General features: G+C 40.1%; 1 protein-coding gene across 1 annotated transcript in view; it reads left to right on the forward strand.

The window, feature by feature from the left end:
* The window catches only part of LCORL (ligand dependent nuclear receptor corepressor like), a 675,371-nt gene that overhangs the window by 643,670 nt on the left and 10,190 nt on the right, over positions 1 to 21,511 (forward strand). Inside the window, exon 8 of the mRNA XM_053704102.1 lies at positions 6,971 to 7,074. Coding sequence (XP_053560077.1) covers positions 6,971 to 7,074 — 104 coding nt within the window. The remainder of the gene's footprint in view (positions 1 to 6,970; positions 7,075 to 21,511) is intronic.

The raw sequence follows: 21,511 nt of genomic DNA on the forward strand, positions 1-21,511 counted from the left end.
ATACAGATATGCTGCAAGAGCGCAGCTTCTGCTTTACATTTTAGCCGCCCGGGAAGTTTAGCTGGAGACGCCCACGATGGGCGCGGTTAAGATACGCGCCAATGTTTGCGTGCTCTTTTGTTTAATTCCCGGTGAATCAGAGTGATTTTCTGTGGCCCGGATGCCTTCTCTGCTGCGCTTTGACCATGCAGTGGAGAGGTTTTTAGTTCTTTACAGATATAGCATTGAGTGCTGCGGATGCCTTCTCTGCTGCGTTTTGAATCATGCAGCAGATAGGCTTCTCATAATCAGTACGGCTCAAGTATTTGAGTACTGCGGATGCTTTCTCTGCTGCCTTGTGAGTCAGGCAGCAGAGAGGCTTCTCTCACAGAACGAAAGAAGTTTTTTTTTGGGTAGTCTGGATGCCGTCTCTGCTGTAGAGCAGAGAGGCTTTAGACGCAATACAAAATTTGTGCTTACAGTAGTCAGAAGGACTACTATTTGTTAGTGTTTCATCTGAGGTCTGGTAGACTTCTCTTCAATAGTTAGATGAGGTAGGGGGATTCTGTATATTCCCTGAAGTATCTTTATTTGTTAAAAATAAAGCAGTGTATTTAACATTTAAAGACACAGTACCAGCCATTTTTAGTAAGCAAATTGCTTATTCAGCTGGTTCAAGAGGCCCTTTTCCATATTAATTTTATTTAATAAAAGGTGAATAAGGATGTTATTTACACGTTATGTCTTAATACTTCTGTAGAATGACAAAAAGACTTTCTGTTTCCCATGTATTAAGAGGATTTTACAGATAAAAAAAATAAAAAAAATTCAGAGCCAACATTGCCTCGGATGTTTCAGAAGCATTCTGACAATGTTCAATATTTTCTGCAGCCTTCTCCTCAAGTGTCCTAAAAAGCTTAGCGTCCATTCATCCAGTGCCCTGAGCTTCCTTCACGACTCCTCTTGGGGTTATCTTGCAAGACATTGTTTCCCTCTGTGCTTGTCAGGTGTGTTGTCGGCTTTTCCCATGCTGCAGGGAGAGCGCAAGAGAAAGACTAAATATTCAGTGAGTGAGGTTTCTGTCATAGTAGATTACTTTCTTAGAGGTTCCCTCCAAGTTACATGAGGAAGAAGATACTTTGGTAGTATATGAGGGTAAGATCTCAGTTCTGATGGTATGATTCCTCCCGCTGATACTGAAGTAGTATTTTCAGGTTTAAGCTAGCTCTTCTCCGGTTATTATTATGTAAGGAGTTTTTTAGCTACTCTGGAACGGCATGTCGGTCGTTGTTAATTTTATGTGGTACCAAGAAGCAGTACTAGGAAATGAGAGTGAGTGGGTATACCCCTTTTTATCTACATGTCCCATATTAACAGAGAGGTTTTTATTAGAGGACCTCTCAAGGAGTCTTGGCAGGGTAGTGAGGTTTGCTCAAGATGAAATCTCAGGTTGGTATTGCTACCTTTTGCGGCAGCACACTAGCTCATACGTTGTCTGGTTCTAATCGGACAGATAGTGCTTGGGGCAGATAGCTCAGCATGCTAAGGCACTGTGGCTGAGCTCTGTAGCAACCCAAGGGTTGCAGGTTCGATCTCCAGTAAGGTCGATAAATTGAGCAGCACCTTGAGACCCTTATGAGACGCCTCCAAACAGGATCAGCCTAAACCTTCATGGAGAACCAATCAGTCTTGGAATAAGGGAAAACTATCCAAGTAGCCTGCTATTGAGTCGAAGAGGGCCTGCCCCCAATCCTGGGAAAACATGTTTTCTGATTTCAAGGATATCTGTGGAAAAAGAGAGACTTTCTTACGCTATGTAAGAGACCTCTCCGACCTGGGAGTGAATTGTTCCTGTTCCGATACAGGAACAGGGTCTTGGATTTTATTCCATTTTGTTTGTGGTTGCTAGAAAAAAGAGGGAACCTTCAGGCCAATTTTAGATCACAAGAATCATTTCAAGTTCTTAAGGTTTGCCTTTCTGGACAAACATTACCAGTTTGTGGCTTTTCCCTTCGGTCTTGCCACAGCTCCCGTTGGCGGTACTTCGGTTTAGGGGCATTGCAGTGGCGCCCTATCTGGATGACATCCTAGTGCATGCACCATCATTAGAACAAGCAAGATCCTACACGTACATGGTGTTATCCTTCCTGCGATCTCACGGGTGGAAGGTAAATTGGGAAAAAAGTTTCTTAGTCCCAAATACAAGGGTATCTTTCTTGGGAACTATAATAGATTCCCTATCAATGAGGATTTTTCTGACAGGAGTCAGGAAATCAAAGATTACTGTTACTTGTCGAGTCCTTCAGTCCACTCCTTGGCCATCAGTGGCTCAGTGCATGGAGGTATTCTGGCTGATGGTGGCGGCAATGGACATCATCCCGTTTGCTCGGTTCCATCTCAGACCTTTGCAGTTAAGCATACTCAGGCAATGGAACAGAGATTATACCATTTTATCTCCTCAAATACTACTGGAGCAGGAGACAAGGGATGCTCTTCGATGGTGGTTGTCTCTGGATCATCTCTACCAGGGAACCTGCTTCTGCAGACCATTCTGGGTGATCGTGAAAACAGATGACAGCCTTCTGGGATGGGGAGCAGTCTGGGGGTCCCTAAAGGCTCAGGGAGTTTGGACTCAGTCAGAGTCGGTTCTTCCTATGAATATTCTGGAGCTAAGAGCGATATTCAATGCTCTCCTGGCTTGGCCCCAGTTAGCCTCGGTCCAGTTTATCAGGTTTCAGTCGGAAACATAATTTCGGTGACTTACATCAATCATCAGGGAGGAACGAGAAGTTTCTTAACGATGACAGAGGTAACCAAAATAATTCAGTGGGTGGAGGCCCATTTTTGCTGCCTGTCGTCGATCCACATCCCAGGGGTGGACAACTGGGAGGCGGACTTTCTGAGCAGACAAAATTTTCATCCGGGGGAGTAGGAACTCCATCTGGAAGTGTTTTCCAGCCTGATTCTCAAGTGGGGTCAGCCGGAATTAGATCTCATGGCATCTCGACAGAATGCCAAGCTTCCGAGATACGGATCAAGGTCCAGGGACCCCCAGGCGGAAATGATAGATGCCTTAGCAGTTCCTTGGACCATCAGTCTAGCATACCTATTGCCTCCGTTTGCTCTTCTGCCTCGAGTCATTACTCGAATCAAACAGGAGAGGGCATCAGTGAATATAATTGCACCGGCCTGGCCTCGCAGGATTTGGTATGCAGATCTGGTGGACACGTCATCTCTGCCACCTTGGAGTCTTCCGTTGAGGAAGGACCTTCTAATTCAATACCCCTTCCTTCATCCAAATCTAGTTTCTCTGAAGCTGACTGCTTGGAGATTGAACGCCTAATTTTATCCAAACGGGGCTTTTCTGAATCGGTCATTGAGACTATGATTCAGGCTCATAAGCCGGTAACTAGAAAGATTTACCATAAGATATGGCGTAAATATCTATATTGGTGCGAATCCAAGGGCTACTCATGGAGTAGAGTTAGGATTCCTAGAATTTTGTCTTTTTTCCAAGAGAGTTTGGAAAAGGGATTATCGACAAGTTCCCTAAAAGGTCAAATCTCGGCCTTATCTATTTTGTTACACAAACGTCTGGCGGATTTCCCAGATGTACTATCATTTTGTCAGGCCTTGGTCAGAATCAGGCCTGTATTCAAACAAGTTACTCCTCCATGGAGTCTTAATTTAGCTCTCAAAGTTCTTCAAGGGGCTCCATTTGAGCCCATGCATTCCTTAGATATTAAGTTATCTGGGAAAGTTTTATTTCTTGTTGCTATTTCTTCCGCTTGGAGAGTGTCAGAGCTCTCACGTTACAGTACGAGTCTCCTTATCTTATTTTCCATTCAGACAAGATAGTTTTGCGTACTAAGTTAGGATTTCTTCCTAAAGCTGTTTCTGACAGGAACATTAATCAGGAGGTTGTTGTTCCTTCTTTGTGTCCTAATCCTTCTTCTCAGAAGGAGCGTCTTCTACACAATTTGGATGTGGTCCGTGCTCTAAAGTTTTACTTGCAGGCGACTAAGGACTTTCGTCAGTCGTCTTCTTTGTTTGTCATTTTTTCGGGAAAACATAAGGGACAGAAAGCTACAGCAACTTCTCTTTCTCTTTAGCTGAAGAGTATCATACGTTTGCTTATGAGACTGCTGGAAAGCAGCCTCCTGAGAGAGTTACTTCTCATTCCACAAGGGCTGTTTTTCCTCAGGGGCATTCAAAAATGAAGCTTCTGTGGAACAGATTTGCAAGGCTGCAACTTGGTCCTCTCTTCACACTTTTTCAAAATACTACAAATTTGACACTTTTGCCTCAGCTGAGGCCGCTTTTGGGAGAAAGGTTCTTCAAGCAGTTGGTGCCTTCCGTTTCGGTTCCCTGTCTTGTCCCTCCCTTATCATCTGTGTACTCTAGCTTTGGTATTGGATCCCATTAGTAATTAAAGGGACACTGAACCCAAATTTTTTCTTTTGTGATTGATAGAGCAGTGTTTTTCAACCAGGTGTGCCGTGGCAGAATGACAGCAGTGTGACATATTTTTTAAATTTTGCTTGTTTTTTTATACTGGGCCGTTTTTTTATTTTGATGATGACTGTGTATGCATGTGTGTATGTATGTATGTATGCATGTGTGTAAGTATGTATGCTTGTGTATATATATATGTATGTATATATATATATATATATATATATATATATATATATATATACATATACACACAGTGCTCCACATATAATCTTGTGCTCCACAGATAACAGATATAATAAGAACTAATAAGCGCAGAGTGTAATCACTAAACTCCTGAGTTACCTTAGGGTCCCTTTCAAAGGTTTGGAGAATCAACAAGAATAGTTAAATTAATCAGGAGCGCTAAAAAGCTAAAAGCGATTATCTGATGGTATTAATAAAGTGGCAAGTGTATGTGCAAAAAATTGTGAAAATATTAATAAAGTGCAGAAAATTTAAATACTTCAGGTAGCTGAGGTTTAATCGATAATTATTTATCTGAAATATATTATAAAGTGAATAAGTTTAGTCATAAAACCAGATAGGTATATGTCTATTAGCATATGCCTCTACAGATAACACTTTTCCCAGTGCGCGGGGGGGGGGGGGGGCGGCTTTTCCCAGTGCTGGGCTGTCCCTCTTTCAAATTTTGAAATATTGGGAGGTATGTGACAGGCTCATCAGGCATTATTTACAACCATGACATATTGACATTCATTCACAGAATTATGATTGTTTTTATAGTTTGTAGGAGGCATGGCATGACAGCACAGTACAGTGTGTGTGTGTGTATGTGTATATATATATATATATGTGATTTTGTAAAATTTTGGGATGGTGGTGTGCCGCAGGATTTTTTAATGTAAAAAAGTGTGCCACGGCAAAAAAAAGGTTGAAAAACACTGAGATAGAGCATGTAATTTTAAGCAACTTTCTAATTTACTCCTATTATCAATGTTTCTTCATTCTCTTTCTATCTTTATATAAAAAAGAAGGCATCTAAGCTTTTTTCTTGGTTCAGAACTTTGGACAGCAATTTTTGATTGGTGGATGAATTTATCCACCAATCAGCAAGGACAACCTAGGTTGTTCGCCAAAAATGGGCCGGCATCTAAACTTACATTCTTGCATTTCAAATAAAGATTCCAAGAGAATGAAGAAAATTTGATAATAGGAGTAAATTAGAAAGTTGCTTAAATTTCATGCTCTATCTGAATCAAAAAAGAAAAAAATTGGGTTCAGTGTCCCTTTAAGATGATCTGTGGACTCATCATGTCTTAAAAAATAAAAGAAAATTTATGCTTACCTGATAAATGTATTTCTTTTTTGACACGATGAGTCCACAGCCCACCCTGTACTTGTAAGACAGGTTTTTCATTTTTATAAATGTCAGACACCTCTGCACCTAGGCTTTTCCTTTCTTTCCTTAACTTCGGTCGAATGACTGGAGTGGGAGGGAAGGGAGGAGCTATTTAACAGCTCTGCTGTGGTGCTCTTTGCCGCCTCCTGCTGACCAGGAGGTGAATATCCCATTAGTAATTAAGATGATCCCATGGACTCATTGTGTCAAAAAAAAAAAATTTTATCAGGTAAGCATAAATTTTCTTTTTTACCTCTATGATTACCTTGTATCTAAGCTTCTGCAGACAGCCTCCTGATCTCAGATCATACTTGCATTTTAGGTAATTAGTGCTGACTCTTAAATAACTCCATGGATGTGAGCACAATGTTATCTATATGGCGCACATTAAAGTGATGGTAAACTCTCCCCTTTTTAAAATCAGATCTGGAATGTAAGCGCTATTTTAGATGGAGTTTAATTCATTAGCTGTAATGAAGATGCAGTATAACATGCTTTTTAATATAGATATGAAATTCAAATACTGCATGCTCCTCCGCCCACTTCAAAAGTAAGATTTTCTGTGAGCTAACAGATTGAATTATTGTCCAATCAGCGCTCTCCCCATATGGCACTTTTGTTGTAGCTAGAGCATTGATTGGAGAGTAATTCAATCATTTAGCTGACAGGAAAATTGACGTGGGTGGTGTAACGTGGAGTATTTGAATTTCATATCTATATTAATAACTAAGTTATAGCGCATCTTCATTGCACATGAAATAGCGCTTACATTCCAGATCTGATTTTAAAAAGGGGAGAGTTTACCATCACTTTAACTAATGCCCTTTAACTGTGAAAAACTGTAAAATGCATTCAGATAAGAGGCGGCCTTCAAGGGCTTAAAAATGAGCCTACCTAGGTTTAACTTTCAACTAAGAATATCAAGTGAACAAAGCAAATTTGATGATATAAGTTAATTGGAAAGTTGTTAAAAATGACATGCCCTATCCGAATCATGAAAGTTTGGATTTTACTGTCCCTATAAATTAGTTTTTTAAAGCACAGTCGCATCAATCAATATGAATGATGCAATAGGTGTTAACCTAAAATAAAAATGTTTTAACTGATTCAGCCAACATATATTTTTCATTATAGGTCTTCTTAAACCGATTGGACTTACTTCGCACAGCAGAGTGTCAAGCAAATTCGGCAGCTATTCTTTGACTCCAATTCGTATACCACTTCTCGGAAATAATAAGGTACATGTTCATATTTCTCCAAGCATACATATATATTTACAGGGAACACACAGTTCCCATAGACCACAATTTTATGCACTTTTCAGTGCCTTTATATTTAATACATTGATTCTAAAATGTATATTTTATAAATGTATTCTAAAAATTTCTAAATCCTCTCTGTATATTTCTACTCTTGATGGGGTTCATAAAACAAGTGTATGGTGTTCAAGACAGAGGTTATATGTTCATACTTCTCTGAGCATACATATATATTTACAGGGAGCACACAGTTCCCATAGACCGCAATTTAAGGCACTTTTCAGTGCCTTTATATTTTATCAATTTATAAAATATATAATCTTTCCGTTATTTTTTTTATCTTGGTATTATAAATTGCACTCCCATGTTTGTTTTAATACAAAGAACCATTATATTGCTAATAGATATTCAGTTCATACTTACTGTATGCAAAGAAAAGTTGTTTGATTTTTACTATTCTATAGCATCACCTTAGACAAACTATTTCAAATGTCTATCTAGTATGCCTGTTTCATGCATAAAGTGTTGCTTCAATGAGAAAGCCAATTATGGCATAGCAGTTTGAATTTTAGGCAGTACACATTCAGACATTGGCACTATGCAAGCAGGTTTTCATCTAATGTGACTTTAATTCTTGTACAGCTCTAATAATGAGGCTCCTGTCCTGATATCAGTATATGTGCCCATGAACCTTACACCACCATCATAACTTTTACCCGTTAACCAGGTACGTCCTACAAAAAATGGTTGTTAATGACCAAGGACGTGCCTGGTACATCCTCAGGGGTTTCAAGCGCTGGAAGCAATTGTGATTTCAGGGTATTGCATGAATGCCTCGATATTAAGAGCGGCCCTCTCTGCATCGGCCAGCGATGGTGCCGATCGTTGATGGTGTGGGAGGGATAAGAGGGGAGGCAGGTGGGCAGCCCATCACTGGAGGAGGCGCGAGGAAGTCCAGTGAACGCTCATGAGAGGTGCGGGAGCGAGTGTGAGGGGAGATAAGTGTTGGGAAAGGGATCTGAGAGGGGGCTAGGGCATTGAGGGGGGGGGGGCAGCTACACTACAGAAAAAAATGTTTTTTTGTTTTTTTAATTAAAAAAAAAGCCTAATTTTTAGCAAACTGGGTACTGACAGACAGCTGTCAGTACCAAGATGGCGGCAAATAGGTAGAGGGGGAGGGTTAGAGAGCTGTTTGGGGGTAGATCAGGGAGGTTGGGGGCTAAGGGGGGGATCCTACACTGCAGAATATATATATAATATAATATATATATATATATATATATATATATATATATAAAGGCCTTATTTTAGTACTGGCAGACTTTTTTTCTTTCTACTTAAGATGGGAGTGACAATTGTGGGGTGGGGGAGGGAAGAGAGTTGTTTGAGAGAGGTCAGGGAGGGATCGGGGGGGGATGTGTAAGGTGGGAGACTGATCTCTACACTAAAGTTAAAATTAACCCCTCCACTGCTGGGCATAATACAAGTGTTGTGCGCAGCGGCATTTAGCGGCCTTCTAATTTCTCAAAAACCTATGCCAAAGCCACATATTTCTGCTATTTCTGAACAAAAGGGTTCCCAGAGTAGCATTTACAACCATTTGTGCCATAATTGCACAAGCTGTTTGTAAATCATTTCAGTGAGAAACCTAAAGTTTATGTAAAAGTGAACGATTATTTTTATTTGATCGCATTTGGCGGTGAAATGGTGGCATGAAATATACCGAAATGGGCCTAGATCAATACTTTGCGTTGTCTACTAAAAAAAAATATATACATGTGAAGGGTTATTTAGGGATTCCTGACAGATATCAGTGTTACAATGTAACTATCGCTAATTTTGAAAAAAAAATGGTTTGGAAATAGCAAATTGCTACTTGTACTTATTGCCCTATAACATGTAAACATTGGGTATTTATAAACTTAGGACAAAATTTAGAAACTATTCAGCATGGGTGTTTTTGGTGGTTGTAGATGTGTAACAGATTTTGGGGGTCAAAGTTAGAAAAAGTGTGTTTTTTTCTATCTTTTCATCATATTTTATATTTTTTTTATAGTAAATTATATGATATGATGAAAACAATAATAATATCTTTAGAACGTCCATTTAATGGCGAGAAAAACGGTATATAATATGTGTGGTTACAGTAAATGAGTAAGAGGAAAACACAAACACAGCAGAAATGTAAAAACAGCCCTGGTCCTTAACGTTTAGAAATGGAAAAATTTGTCTGGTCACTAAGGGGTTAAAAGGCTTTGACAATTCAATCAAATTAAATAAGCTGCATTGACGCATTGCTTTGACCACCAACAATATTTACATTTCTCCAACATTGGTGTGTCCGGTCCACGGCGTCATCCATTACTTGTGGGAAATATTCTCCCCCACAGGGAAAGGCAAGGAGAGCACACAGCAAGAGCTGTCCATATAGCTCCCCCTCTGGCTCCGCCCCCCAGTCATTCTCCTTGCCGCTCTGAACAAGTAGCATCTCCACGGGGATGGCGAGGAGTTTGTGGTGTTAGTTGTAGTTTTTTATTTCTTCTATCAAGAGTTTGTTATTTTAAAATAGTGCTGGCTTGTACTATTTACTCTACAACAGAAAAGTGATGAAGATTTCTGTTTAAGAGGGCTATGATTTTAGCAAAAGTAACTAAAATCCATTGCTGTTACCACGCAGGACTGTTGAAACTAGAGAACTTCAGTTGGGGGTAGCAGCTTGCAGACTCATCTGCTTCAGGTATGACTAGTCTCCTTCTAACAACACAGGCTAATGCTAGATGACAGTCATTTTTCCCCTCAGGGAAAACGGTAAGCCATTTTTCTTTCACCTCAGCAAAAAAGATAACAGGCTTCCCCTTTTTGAATTTTATGCTGGTAGACACTGTTAGGGGCCAAATCGATTGGTTTTTATTGCAATATCATGGCATATGAAATGTTTTATGAGCTCATATACACTTGGGGACGTTTTTTATTGATCTGGCTTGTTTTAGACACCTAAATCTAGTCAGGAAGGCCCTTTCACTCTAGTGTACTGAGGGAGGAGGCCTCATTTTGGCGCTTCAGCTGCGCAGTTGATTTTCAAGGCAGTGCATGCAGTCTCATGTGAGAGGGTCCTGTGGCTCAGAAAGTGACTCCAGAAGGCTTATTTCTGTGGATGGTTGACCCCTAAGGAAGGTAAAAGCTACAGCAATGCTGTAGCAGGGATTGTGGTGTATAAAAACGGTTAAATCCAACAATTTGCTCCGGTTTGCTTGTTTTAAGAGCTAGAGTCTCCATATTTGCTGTGCAATACTTTATAAGCATTAAGACACTGGGGTCCAAATTTCATAAAAATCGGATATTGCCTTCATAGTTTTTTGAACATTCAGAAATAAAGTGTGTCATTTTATTATTTAAAGAGACAGTAACGTTTTTGTTTAAAATCGTTTTTATTGCATTGTTTGCCTGCCTAAATCTGTTTAACATGTCTGGGCCATCAGATAACCTATGTTCTGTGTGTGTAGAGACAAATGTGGTTCCCCCTTCGAGTGTTTGTGATGATTGTGCCATAGCGTCCAAACAAAATAAGGACAGCTCTGTTACATTTCATAATGTTGCCCAAGATGATTTATCTAATGAAGGTAGTGGGGATAGTTCTACATCCTCTCCTTCTGTGTCTACACCAGCTTTGCCTGCGCAGGCGACACCTAGCGCGCCAGTGCTTATTTCTATGCAACAATTGACAGCAGTAGTGGAAAATTCTATAGCAAATCTTTTATCCAAACTGCCAGCATTTCAGAGAAAGCGTGATTGTTCAGTTTTAAATACAGATAAAAAGGATGAACAATCGGACGCTGACGATGCCTTATCTATTTTACCCTCACATCAATCAGAATTGGCTGTGAGGGAAGGGCTGTCTGAGGGTGATATTTCAGACTCAGGAAAAATTTCTCAACAGGCAGAACCTGACATAGTAGCATTTAAGTTTAAGCTAGAACATCTCCGCGCTTTGCTTAAGGAGGTATTAGCTACTCTGGATGACTGTGATTCTATGGTAGTACCAGAGAAGTTGTGCAAATTGGACAAATTTTTAGAGGTCCCAGTGCACGACGATGCTTTTCCTATACCCAAGAGGGTAGCGAGCATAGTGGATAAGGAGTGGGAGAAGCCAGGTGTACCCTTTGCCCCACCTCCTATATTTAAGAAAATGTTTCCCATAATAGACCCTAGAAGGGACGCATGGCAGACGGTCCCGAAGGTTGAGGGAGCTGTTTCAACACTAGTGAAGCGCACAACTATTCCTATAGAGGACAGCTGCGCTTTCAAAGATCCTATGGATAAAAAATTGGAAGGATTGCTTAAAAAGATTTTTGTTCAGCAAGGGTTCATCCTTCAACCAGCTACGTGTGTTATTACTGTCACTTCGGCGGCGTCCTTTTGGTTCGAGGAACTAGAAAGGTCGGTCCAGAAAGAGACTTCCTATGAAGAAGTCATGGACAGAATTCACGCATTAAAGTTAGCTAATTCCTTTATATTGGATGCCGCTTTTCAAATAACGAAATTGGCGGCGAAAAACTCAGGTTTTGCTATAGTAGCGCGGAGGGCGCTTTGGCTAAAATCCTGGTCGGCAGATGTGTCGTCCTTGACTAAGTTACTTAATATTACTTTCAAGGATAAGACCCTTTTTGGGCCGGAATTGAAGGAAATTATTTCAGACATCACTGGGGGTAAGGGCCATGCCCTCCCACAGGATAGACGTTTTAAGGCTAAGAACAAGTCTAATTTTCGTTCCTTTCGTAATTTCAGGAACGGACCGGCTAATAACTCCACTGCCGCTGGACAAGAAGGTAACGCGGCCCAGCCCATAACCGCTTGGAAGCCCATGCAAGGCTGGAATAAGGGTAAACAGACCAAGAAACCTGCTGCTGCTACCAAGACAGCATGAAGGGGTAGCCCCCGATCAGGCTATCTCTCTTCGCTCAGGCTTGGGCAAGAGATGTTCCGGATCCCTGGGCACTAGAGGTAGTCTCCAAGGGATACCTACTAGACTTCAAGGGACTTCCTCCAAAGGGAAGATTCCACCTGTCTCGCTTATCTTCAGACCAGATAAAGAAACAGGCATTCTTACATTGTGTAAGAGACCTATCAAAGATGGGAGTGATAAACCCAGTCCCCTCCGGGGAACAAGGTCTAGATTTTTACTCAAACCTGTTTGTGGTTCCCAAAAAAGAGGGAACTTTCAGGCCAATTCTGGATTTAAAGATATTAAACAAGTTCCTCAGAGTTCCATCCTTCAAAATGGAAACCATTCGGAGAATCTTGCCGACAATCCAGCAGGGTCAATATTTGACTACCGTGGATCTAAAGGATGCATATCTGCATATCCCAATCCACAAAACTCATCATCAGTTCCTGAGGTTCGCTTTTCTGGACAAACATTACCAGTTCGTGGCTCTTCCATTCGGTTTAGCCACCGCTCCCAGAATTTTCACAAAGGTGCTAGGGTCCCTTCTAGCGGTCCTAAGGCCGAGGGGCATCGCTGTAGCACCTTATCTAGACGACATCCTAATCCAAGCGTCTCTTTCCAAAGTAAGGGCCCACACGGACATTGTGTTGGCTTTTCTCAGATCTCACGGGTGGAAGGTGAACATAGAAAAGAGTTCACTGTCACCGTCCACAAGGGTTCCTTTTCTGGGAACAATAATAGATTCTGTGGAAATGAAGATCTTCCTGACAAAAGTCAGAAAGTTAAAGCTTCTAAACGCTTGTCGAGTTCTTCATTCTATTCCTCAACCCTCCATAGCTCAGTGCATGGAAGTAATAGGACTAATGGTCGCAGCAATGGACGTGGTTCCTTTTGCTCGAATTCATCTAAGACCATTACAGCTGTGCATGCTCAATCAGTGGAATGGGGACTATACAGACTTGTCTCCCCAAATTCAAGTAGACCAGGTAACCAGGGACTCACTTCTCTGGTGGTTGACCCAGGATCACCTGTCTCAGGGAATGAGTTTCCGCAGACCGGAGTGGGTCATTGTCACGACCGACGCCAGCCTCTTGGGTTGGGGCGCGGTCTGGGACTCTCTGAAAGCTCAGGGTCTATGGTCTCGAGAAGAGTCTCTTCTCCCGATAGACATTTTGGAACTAAGAGCAATATTCAATGAGCTCCTGGCTTGGCCTCAACTAGCGGAAGCCAGGTTCATAAGGTTTCAGTCGGACAACATAACGACTGTTGCGTACATCAATCATCAGGGGGGAACAAAGAGTTCCTTGGCGATGAGCGAGGTGTCCAAGATCATCAAATGGGCGGAGGATCACTCCTGCCATCTATCTGCAATTCACATCCCAGGAGTAGACAACTGGGAGGCGGACTATTTGAGTCGTCAGACTTTCCATCCGGGGGAGTGGGAACTCCACCCGGAGGTCTTTGCCCAGTTAACCCAATTATGGGGCATTCCAGACATGGATCTGATGGCGTCCCGTCAGAACTTCAAGATTCCTTGTTACGGGTCCAGATCCAGGGATCCCAAGGCGACTCTAGTGGATGCATTAGTGGCGCCTTGGTCATTCAACCTAGCGTATGTGTTTCCACCGTTTCCTCTCCTTCCCAGGCTCATAGCCAGGATCAAACAGGAGAAGGCCTCTGTGATTCTAATAACTCCTGCGTGGCCACGCAGGACTTGGTATGCAGACCTGGTGAATATGTCATCGGCTCCACCATGGAAGCTACCTTTGAGAAAGGATCTTCTAGTACAAGGTCCATTCGAACATCCAAATCTAGTTTCTCTGCAGCTGACTGCTTGGAAATTGAACGCTTGATTTTATCCTAGCGTGGGTTTTCAAATTCTGTGATAGATACTCTGGTCCAAGCCAGAAAACCTGTGACTAGAAAGATTTACCATAAAATATGGAAAAAATATATCTGTTGGTGTGAATCCAAGGGATTCTCCTGGAGTAAGATTAAAATTCCAAAGATTCTCTCCTTTCTCCAAGAAGGTTTGGATAAATGGTTGTCAGCGAGTTCTCTAAAGGGACATATTTCTGCTTTATCTGTCTTGTTACGCAAACGACTGGCAGCTGTGCCAGATGTACAAGCTTTTGTTCAGGCTTTGGTCAGAATCAAGCCTGTTTACAGACCCATGACTCCTCCTTGGAGTCTAAATTTAGTTCTTTCAGTTCTTCAAGGGGTTCCGTTTGAACCTTTACATTCCATAGATATTAAGTTACTATCTTGGAAAGTTCTGTTTTTGGTTGCTATTTCTTCTGCTAGAAGAGTTTCTGAATTATCTGCTTTGCAGTGTAATCCACCCTATCTGGTTTTCCATTCAGATAAGGTTGTTTTGCGTACTAAGCCTGGTTTTCTTCCAAAAGTTGTTTCCAACAAGAATATTAACCAGGAAATAGTTGTTCCTTCTCTGTGTCCGAATCCAGTTTCAAAGAAGGAACGTTTGTTACACAATTTAGATGTAGTTCGTGCTTTAAAGTTCTATTTAGAAGCAACAAAAGATTTTAGACAAACCTCATCTTTGTTTGTCGTTTACTCTGGTAAGAGGAGAGGTCAAAAAGCTACTGCTACCTCTCTTTCTTTCTGGCTGAAAAGCATTATCCGATTGGCTTATGAGACTGCCGGACGGCAGCCTCCTGAACGAATCACAGCTCACTCTACTAGGGCTGTGGCTTCCACATGGGCCTACAAGAACGAGGCATCTGTTGATCAGATATGTAAGGCAGTGACTTGGTCTTCTCTGCACACTTTTGCCAAATTCTACAAATTTGATACTTATGCTTCTTCGGAGGCTATTTTTGGGAGAGAGGTTTTGCAAGCCGTGGTGCCTTCCATTTAGGTAACCTGATTTGCTCCCTCCCTTCATCCGTGTCCTAAAGCTTTGGTATTGGTTCCCACAAGTAATGGATGACGCCGTGGACCGGACACACCAATGTTGGAGAAAACAGAATTTATGCTTACCTGATAAATTACTTTCTCCAACGGTGTGTCCGGTCCACGGCCCGCCCTGGTTTTCCTAATCAGGTTGAAATTTTTTTTCTTTATACACTACAGTCACCACGGCACCCTATAGTTTCTCCTTTTTCTCCTAACCGTCGGTCGAATGACTGGGGGGCGGAGCCAGAGGGGGAGCTATATGGACAGCTCTTGCTGTGTGCTCTCCTTGCCTTTCCCTGTGGGGGAGAATATTTCCCACAAGTAATGGATGACGCCGTGGACCGGACACACCGTTGGAGAAAGTAATTTATCAGGTAAGCACAAATTCTGTTTTTTGGAGAAATTTCAATGGAAAGATCACCACAAATTCTGTAGAAATTATTTTTTTATGTCATGATCAGTTATGAACCACATCAAGAGTAGAAAAAAATATAATACAAGTGGGTGGTGTTTAAGAGAGATGTTATATGATCATACTTCTCTAAGCAGTCAAGAATAAACAATCCACTAGCAATGTATAACTGATATGTGCTGACATGTGGAAAACAAAATCACATCTAGCAACGTACACAGACAATGGGAGGTTACATTTAAATTTAGTACTGTAACCCCTATCTCCAACATGGTGGATCAAAAATATTACACAAATACAATATAGGTACAGTTTTAAATCCACGTTATGGACCATATTACAAGTTGAGCGCAAAATATTGCTTTCACGAAAGCGATATTTGCGCTCAACTTAGTAATACCAGCGCACGCAAATTTTATCGAGACCCAGCAAAAGGCGTATTTGCATATTTACTGGTGTGCGATAAATTAGCTCTTCACTTCTAATCTAGCCCTATGTATTTTTTTTACATATTGAATACAAATTTAGACGAATACTATTAAAACTACAGCACACAGTAACATCAGCAGTGCTGAGCAGAAAAAAGACATTAGTTACTTGTTATTATTAAGCATGGGTATTTGTACAATGGTTTTTTTTTTTTTTACTTTTTTCAATATGTAAATTAAATTAACAGTAACTGATTTCCTATGCAATTGTTATCTAAGGTGTGATTATAAAGTCATTTTATTTTGAGGTGTTGTTTGTTCCAAACATTTAAGTATAATTTAATGTGACCACTGGGCAATCACACCATTAGTGACCAGCCATACAAAAGATATTGTCTCTGGTCAAGTGAGCCACTGATTCAAATATCAGGTCTTATGGAAGGCAAATCTGTATTTATATTGACAGCCATGATGTTGCACACGTCACCCTTGCATTGTCATCGTCCATCACATTGTCGCTTCTACATGGTACAGGAAGCAATATAATGGGGCTATAATATAGTTATTAACATACAGTCTTGAGCTGTGTCATGTGGCCTAATTTGTGAAAAAGTCATAGGCTATTGCCGAGGTCTGCACAATTACCCTGCAGTGATGCTGTGATTCTTCTATCCTTTCCTAATGATTCTTCAAGTCCATCTAAACCTAGTCATCATTCATTTAGTTCCCCTGTGAGAACTAACACTTTAGTCTTTCTTTTTACTGGGCTTTGGTCAGAGGACCACCACTTGTTTAACTCCCCCCCCCCCCCATAGATTAGGCTAAAGCCCTGGACGTGTCAAGATATTCTTGATGTCAAAATGTTTTCTCTTTAGGGCAGTGTTCACATATACATATTCTACTTTGTTTTCAGAGTATCTATTTGAATCATTAACCTTCTATTGAATTTGCATGACATTATATTATACATACTAAAAATATATTCACATTAGAGTGCTGGCACACAGCAGTATTACATTACAGGTTATTTATTCATGACTGCTTGGCAAGGTAGGAATGTTCTCTTAAACAACACTCTCTTATATAATGAAACATGTCAAGAGCAGGAAAATACAGAGGAGTCATAAAACAACAAAAAATAATATAAGATAGATGAGTTTGAGTCACCCAGTGTTGGTTCCATGTTAGCAGATTTCTCTTAAATGTTTATATTACTGGGTTTTTACATTTGCTTCTTAGCTGTTTTGAAAGTTAGTGATTAATTCAGCAACATTAATTTCTTCTGAAAACAAGTTATACTTATAAATGCCCTACTTTAAAGATAAACATTAGATCATTTGTGATGCTTTCAGAGAAACACTCAAGAAAAAAAGTTTTATCTCAAAGGTTCCAGATAATACCTGATTTGTAGTGCATCCATTTTCTCCATCAGAACAGTGACAGGTATTTGATGAGATACTAGCTAGGAATTTACTGATGTGAGGTTGGAAGATAGATCTTTTGCCATCAGCCTAAAGATAGTATCAAAATCCAAAGTAGTGTGTGTGTGTTACGGGTAAAGTAAGATATCCAGGAAATCCTAGGATTACACGGGAAAAACGGAAATTACCCAAACGGCTGTGGGTAATTCCCCCATCTACACTATTTTTTTTTTGCCTCCGTATGAAAGGTTGAAGGGGGCTGCCCCACCGATCCTCTGGTATTCACCCCAAGTGAACCTTGGCGAAAGAGGTTTACAAAAGGGGCTTCGGCCTTCTTGAAAGACCCCCCCACCCCCAGACAAAGGCAAAAAAGATAGTGAACATGGGGGAATTACAGGGCATCGTATATATGTTTGATGTGGTGACTTGATGAAGCGCATGCACTCTAAAGGGATTTATGATCTTACATCGGGCTTTCTCCACAGCCACTTGGGTACTGCCCATTTTACTTGGGTAATCCTAGTATTACCCATATATATAGTTTTCAATATCATGAGAGCACTCTCATGACTTAAAAAAAACTTGTAACTTTATTTAACATCCATTAAATAGTCAATGTTTTGGCTTTTAATTAAAGCCTTTTTCAAGACATTTTCACCAATCACCTAATAAAAAATAGACCCATGTCAAATTCCCATTTTAAAAAACATTATTGCTTAAACACCAGTGCATATTAACAAAGTATATTGCTTGTTCAAACCAGTTAATCAAAAGAGGCACATAGATGAATGTGTTATATATATTTATCAATATAACTTTATATATATCAACATTTAGTAACTTAGTTATTTGTATAATCCTCTACAATATTGAAACATTGTATGTTTGCATTCCATATCTTTATTTTATATTTATATTGGCTTTCCTACCTTTTCATTTTACATCCTAGTCTACTCATAACACTGAGATCCATATCCTAAGCTCCATGTATTAATTACTTACATATGTCACAATACTTGTCATAGATATATTGCCTCTCATTAAGAATGTTAACACCGATCATCTTATCTATTCGAACAATCCATCTGGCACCTGTATTTTGGTGTGTTCACGCCAAGTTTCTCCATATTTGTTAGCGTGCAAGACACTGTGCTTAAAGCATTGCGGATACGTTCCGGTGACGCCTCCACATACGTCACAAATGGAGTATTGACCAATCTAAGTCACTGAATCATGGAATGAGTTTCTATTGTTGACCATTAGCTCCGACCTATCTATTATAAGGATAAATCATTTGACCAATATTGCTTTTGTATAATTAATTAAAAAAAGGCCACGTTTATCTTTTCTATAATTTGTCTCCAGTTCCACTTTACCTGATTTTTAATGTTCTCCAACCAATTTTTGTGGATTTTCTTATTATAAGTCCATCTATTTATCAGTTTTGATGGATTCTCCATTAACCATCTCACTATGTTAGAGTTGATTAATAATTAGCTATTATCTGTCATGTTAATAAGAGGGAATAATCTTGATGAATGTTCAACCCTTTTGGTGCCAGTGTATTTAACCTATGGATCCACTGGGCTTCTCTTCTCAATAAAATTCCCTACTCCTATCTCCTTCTCTTCTCAGAGGTGGAATCTTATCTGTTGGCATTCTACACATCAAATATACTGTATGTTGTTTCTCCAAAAAGTGTCATGCTACAGGCTGGTCTGCCCCAACCCTCTTTTAGATCTATTCATATAGCTGATTTATGATTGGCTATTCTTTCTTAAAGGTTGTATTAATCTTACCAATATAAAAAAATTCCACATAGGCAAGTGATGAAATATATTATATAGTCTGAGGTACAAGTTAGCCTATGTCTTATTTTTTATACTTTTGGCCTTATGCAGATGATGGAAAGTATTGCCTGTTATGAGTGTGTTACATGTGACACAACTCTCCCACCTAAAGCAACATGGCTTAACTTTAGGAAACCAATTCCGACTATTAGTTTTAAAATCTGTTTTAATCAAAATTAAACTTAAACTATGCCCTCTTTTTTATACCATTCTTGGTGGTGCCATATTTTTAAACTGTAAAGTGGGGTAATTTACAATCAATGGCCAACTTTTTGCTAATAGTTCTCTTATATATGGATTCGCTGGTGTATATGTACTTATGTAATTCACAATCATTTCTTGTGTTTTTCTGATCTTGTTCAATTTATTATTTCTCTTTGTGTATATTGTATGACCTCATCCAATATCTGATTTATTTCTCTCTATATCCCCTGTTAAGAAACCTACTTTTCATAGAATTCAGCTGTTCACTCTTGTTCTCCACTTTAGTATTATTTCTGACCACCCTGATGAATTTCTTAAGGCCTAGTTGGTTTTAACTCTGGGAATTTCTGTTTGTAGGTTTTGTGTATAATGTTGTATACAGACATTTTCTCTCCTTTTTTATATATACAAAGATCAAGAAAGTATATTTTCTCCTTACTATATTGTTTTATTTATATGTATCATAGAATACCTTTTTAATTCAAAGAGTTAATTAATTTCACTAATTCTTCCTCTCCACCACTCCAGATGACCAACAGGTCATCGATGTATCTGCGATACAATAAGATGTGTGGGTCAGATGGAGAAAAAAACATATTTTTCTTCAAACCATGCTATGAAAAGGTTGGCATAGGATTGGGCCAAACTAGACCTCATCACTGTGCCAACCAACTGTAGGTAGAATGTAGCGAAAATAGTCATGGATGAAGCAGGTGTTGAGTAGTTGCAATAAAAAATATATATGTATCATAGGATACCTTTTTAATTCAAAGAGTTAATTAATTTCACTAATTCTTCCTCTCCACCACTCCAGATGACCAACAGGTCATCGATGTATCTGCGATACAATAAGATGTGTGGGTCATATGGAGAAAAAAACATATTTTTCTTCAAACCAGGCCATGAAAAGGTTGGCATAGGATTGGGCCAAACTAGACCTCATCGCTGTGCCAACCAACTGTAGGTAGAATGTAGCGAAAATAGTCATGTGTTGAGTAGTTGCAATAAAAAATATATAGGTGGGCCCTCATACAGTGAGGGAAAAAAATTATTTAATCCCCTGCTGATTTTGAACGTTTGCCCACTGATAAAGAAATGATCAGTCTATAATTTTAATGGTAGGTTTATTTGAACAGTGAGAGACAGAATAACAACAAAAAATCCAGAAAAACGCAATTCAAAAAAGTTATAAATTGATTTGCATTTTAATGAGTGAAATAAGTGTTTGATCCCCTATCAATCAGCAAGATTTCTGACTCCCAGGTGTCTTTTATACAGGTAACGAGCTGAGATTAAGAGCACTCTCTTAAAGGGTGTGCTCTTAATATCAGCTTGTTACGTGTATAAAAGACACCTATCCACAGAAGCAATCAATCAGATTCCAAACCCTCCACCATGGCCAAGACCAAACAGCTGTCCAAGGATGTCAGGGACAAGATTGTAGACCTGCACAAGGCTGGAATGGGCTACAAGACCATCGCCAAGCAGCTTGATGAGAAGGCGACAACAGTTGGTGCGATTATTCTCAAATGGAAGAAACAGAAAATAACTGTCAATCTGGGGCTCCATGCAAGATATCACCTCGTGGAGTTTCAATGATCATTAGAACGGTGAGGAATCAGCCCAGAACTACACGGGAGGATCTTGTCAATAATCTCAAGGCAGCTGGGACCATAGTCACCAAGAAAACAATTGATAACACACTACGCAGTGAAGAACTGAAATCGTGCAGCACCCGCAAGGGGACAGGATAACTGCTAAGGGGACAGGACAACTTCACTGCATCAAAGGGACGATGGATAGGGCCATCAAATCTTGGGTGAGAACCTCCTTCCCTCAGCCAGGGCATTGAATATGGGTCGTGGATGGGTATTCTAGCATGACAATGACCCAAAACACAAAGCCAAGGCAACAAAGGAGTGGCTCAAGAAGAAGCACATTAAGGTCCTGGAGTGGCCTAGCCAGTCTCCAGACCTTAATCCCATAGAACATCTGTGGAGGCAGCTGAAGGTTTGAGTTGCCAAACATCAGCCTCGAAACCCAAATGACTTGGCGACGATCTGCAAAGAGGAGTGGGACAAAATTCCTCCTGGCATGTGTACAAACCTGGTGGACAACTACAAGAAAAGTCTGACCTCTGTGATTGCCACCAAGTACTAAGTCATGTTTTGCAAGGGGTCAATTACTTATTTCACTCATTAAAATGCAAATCAATTTATAACTTTTTTGAAATGTGTTTT

The sequence above is a fragment of the Bombina bombina genome, chromosome 2 (assembly GCF_027579735.1).
Source record: "Bombina bombina isolate aBomBom1 chromosome 2, aBomBom1.pri, whole genome shotgun sequence".
Lineage (NCBI taxonomy): Eukaryota > Metazoa > Chordata > Amphibia > Anura > Bombinatoridae > Bombina > Bombina bombina.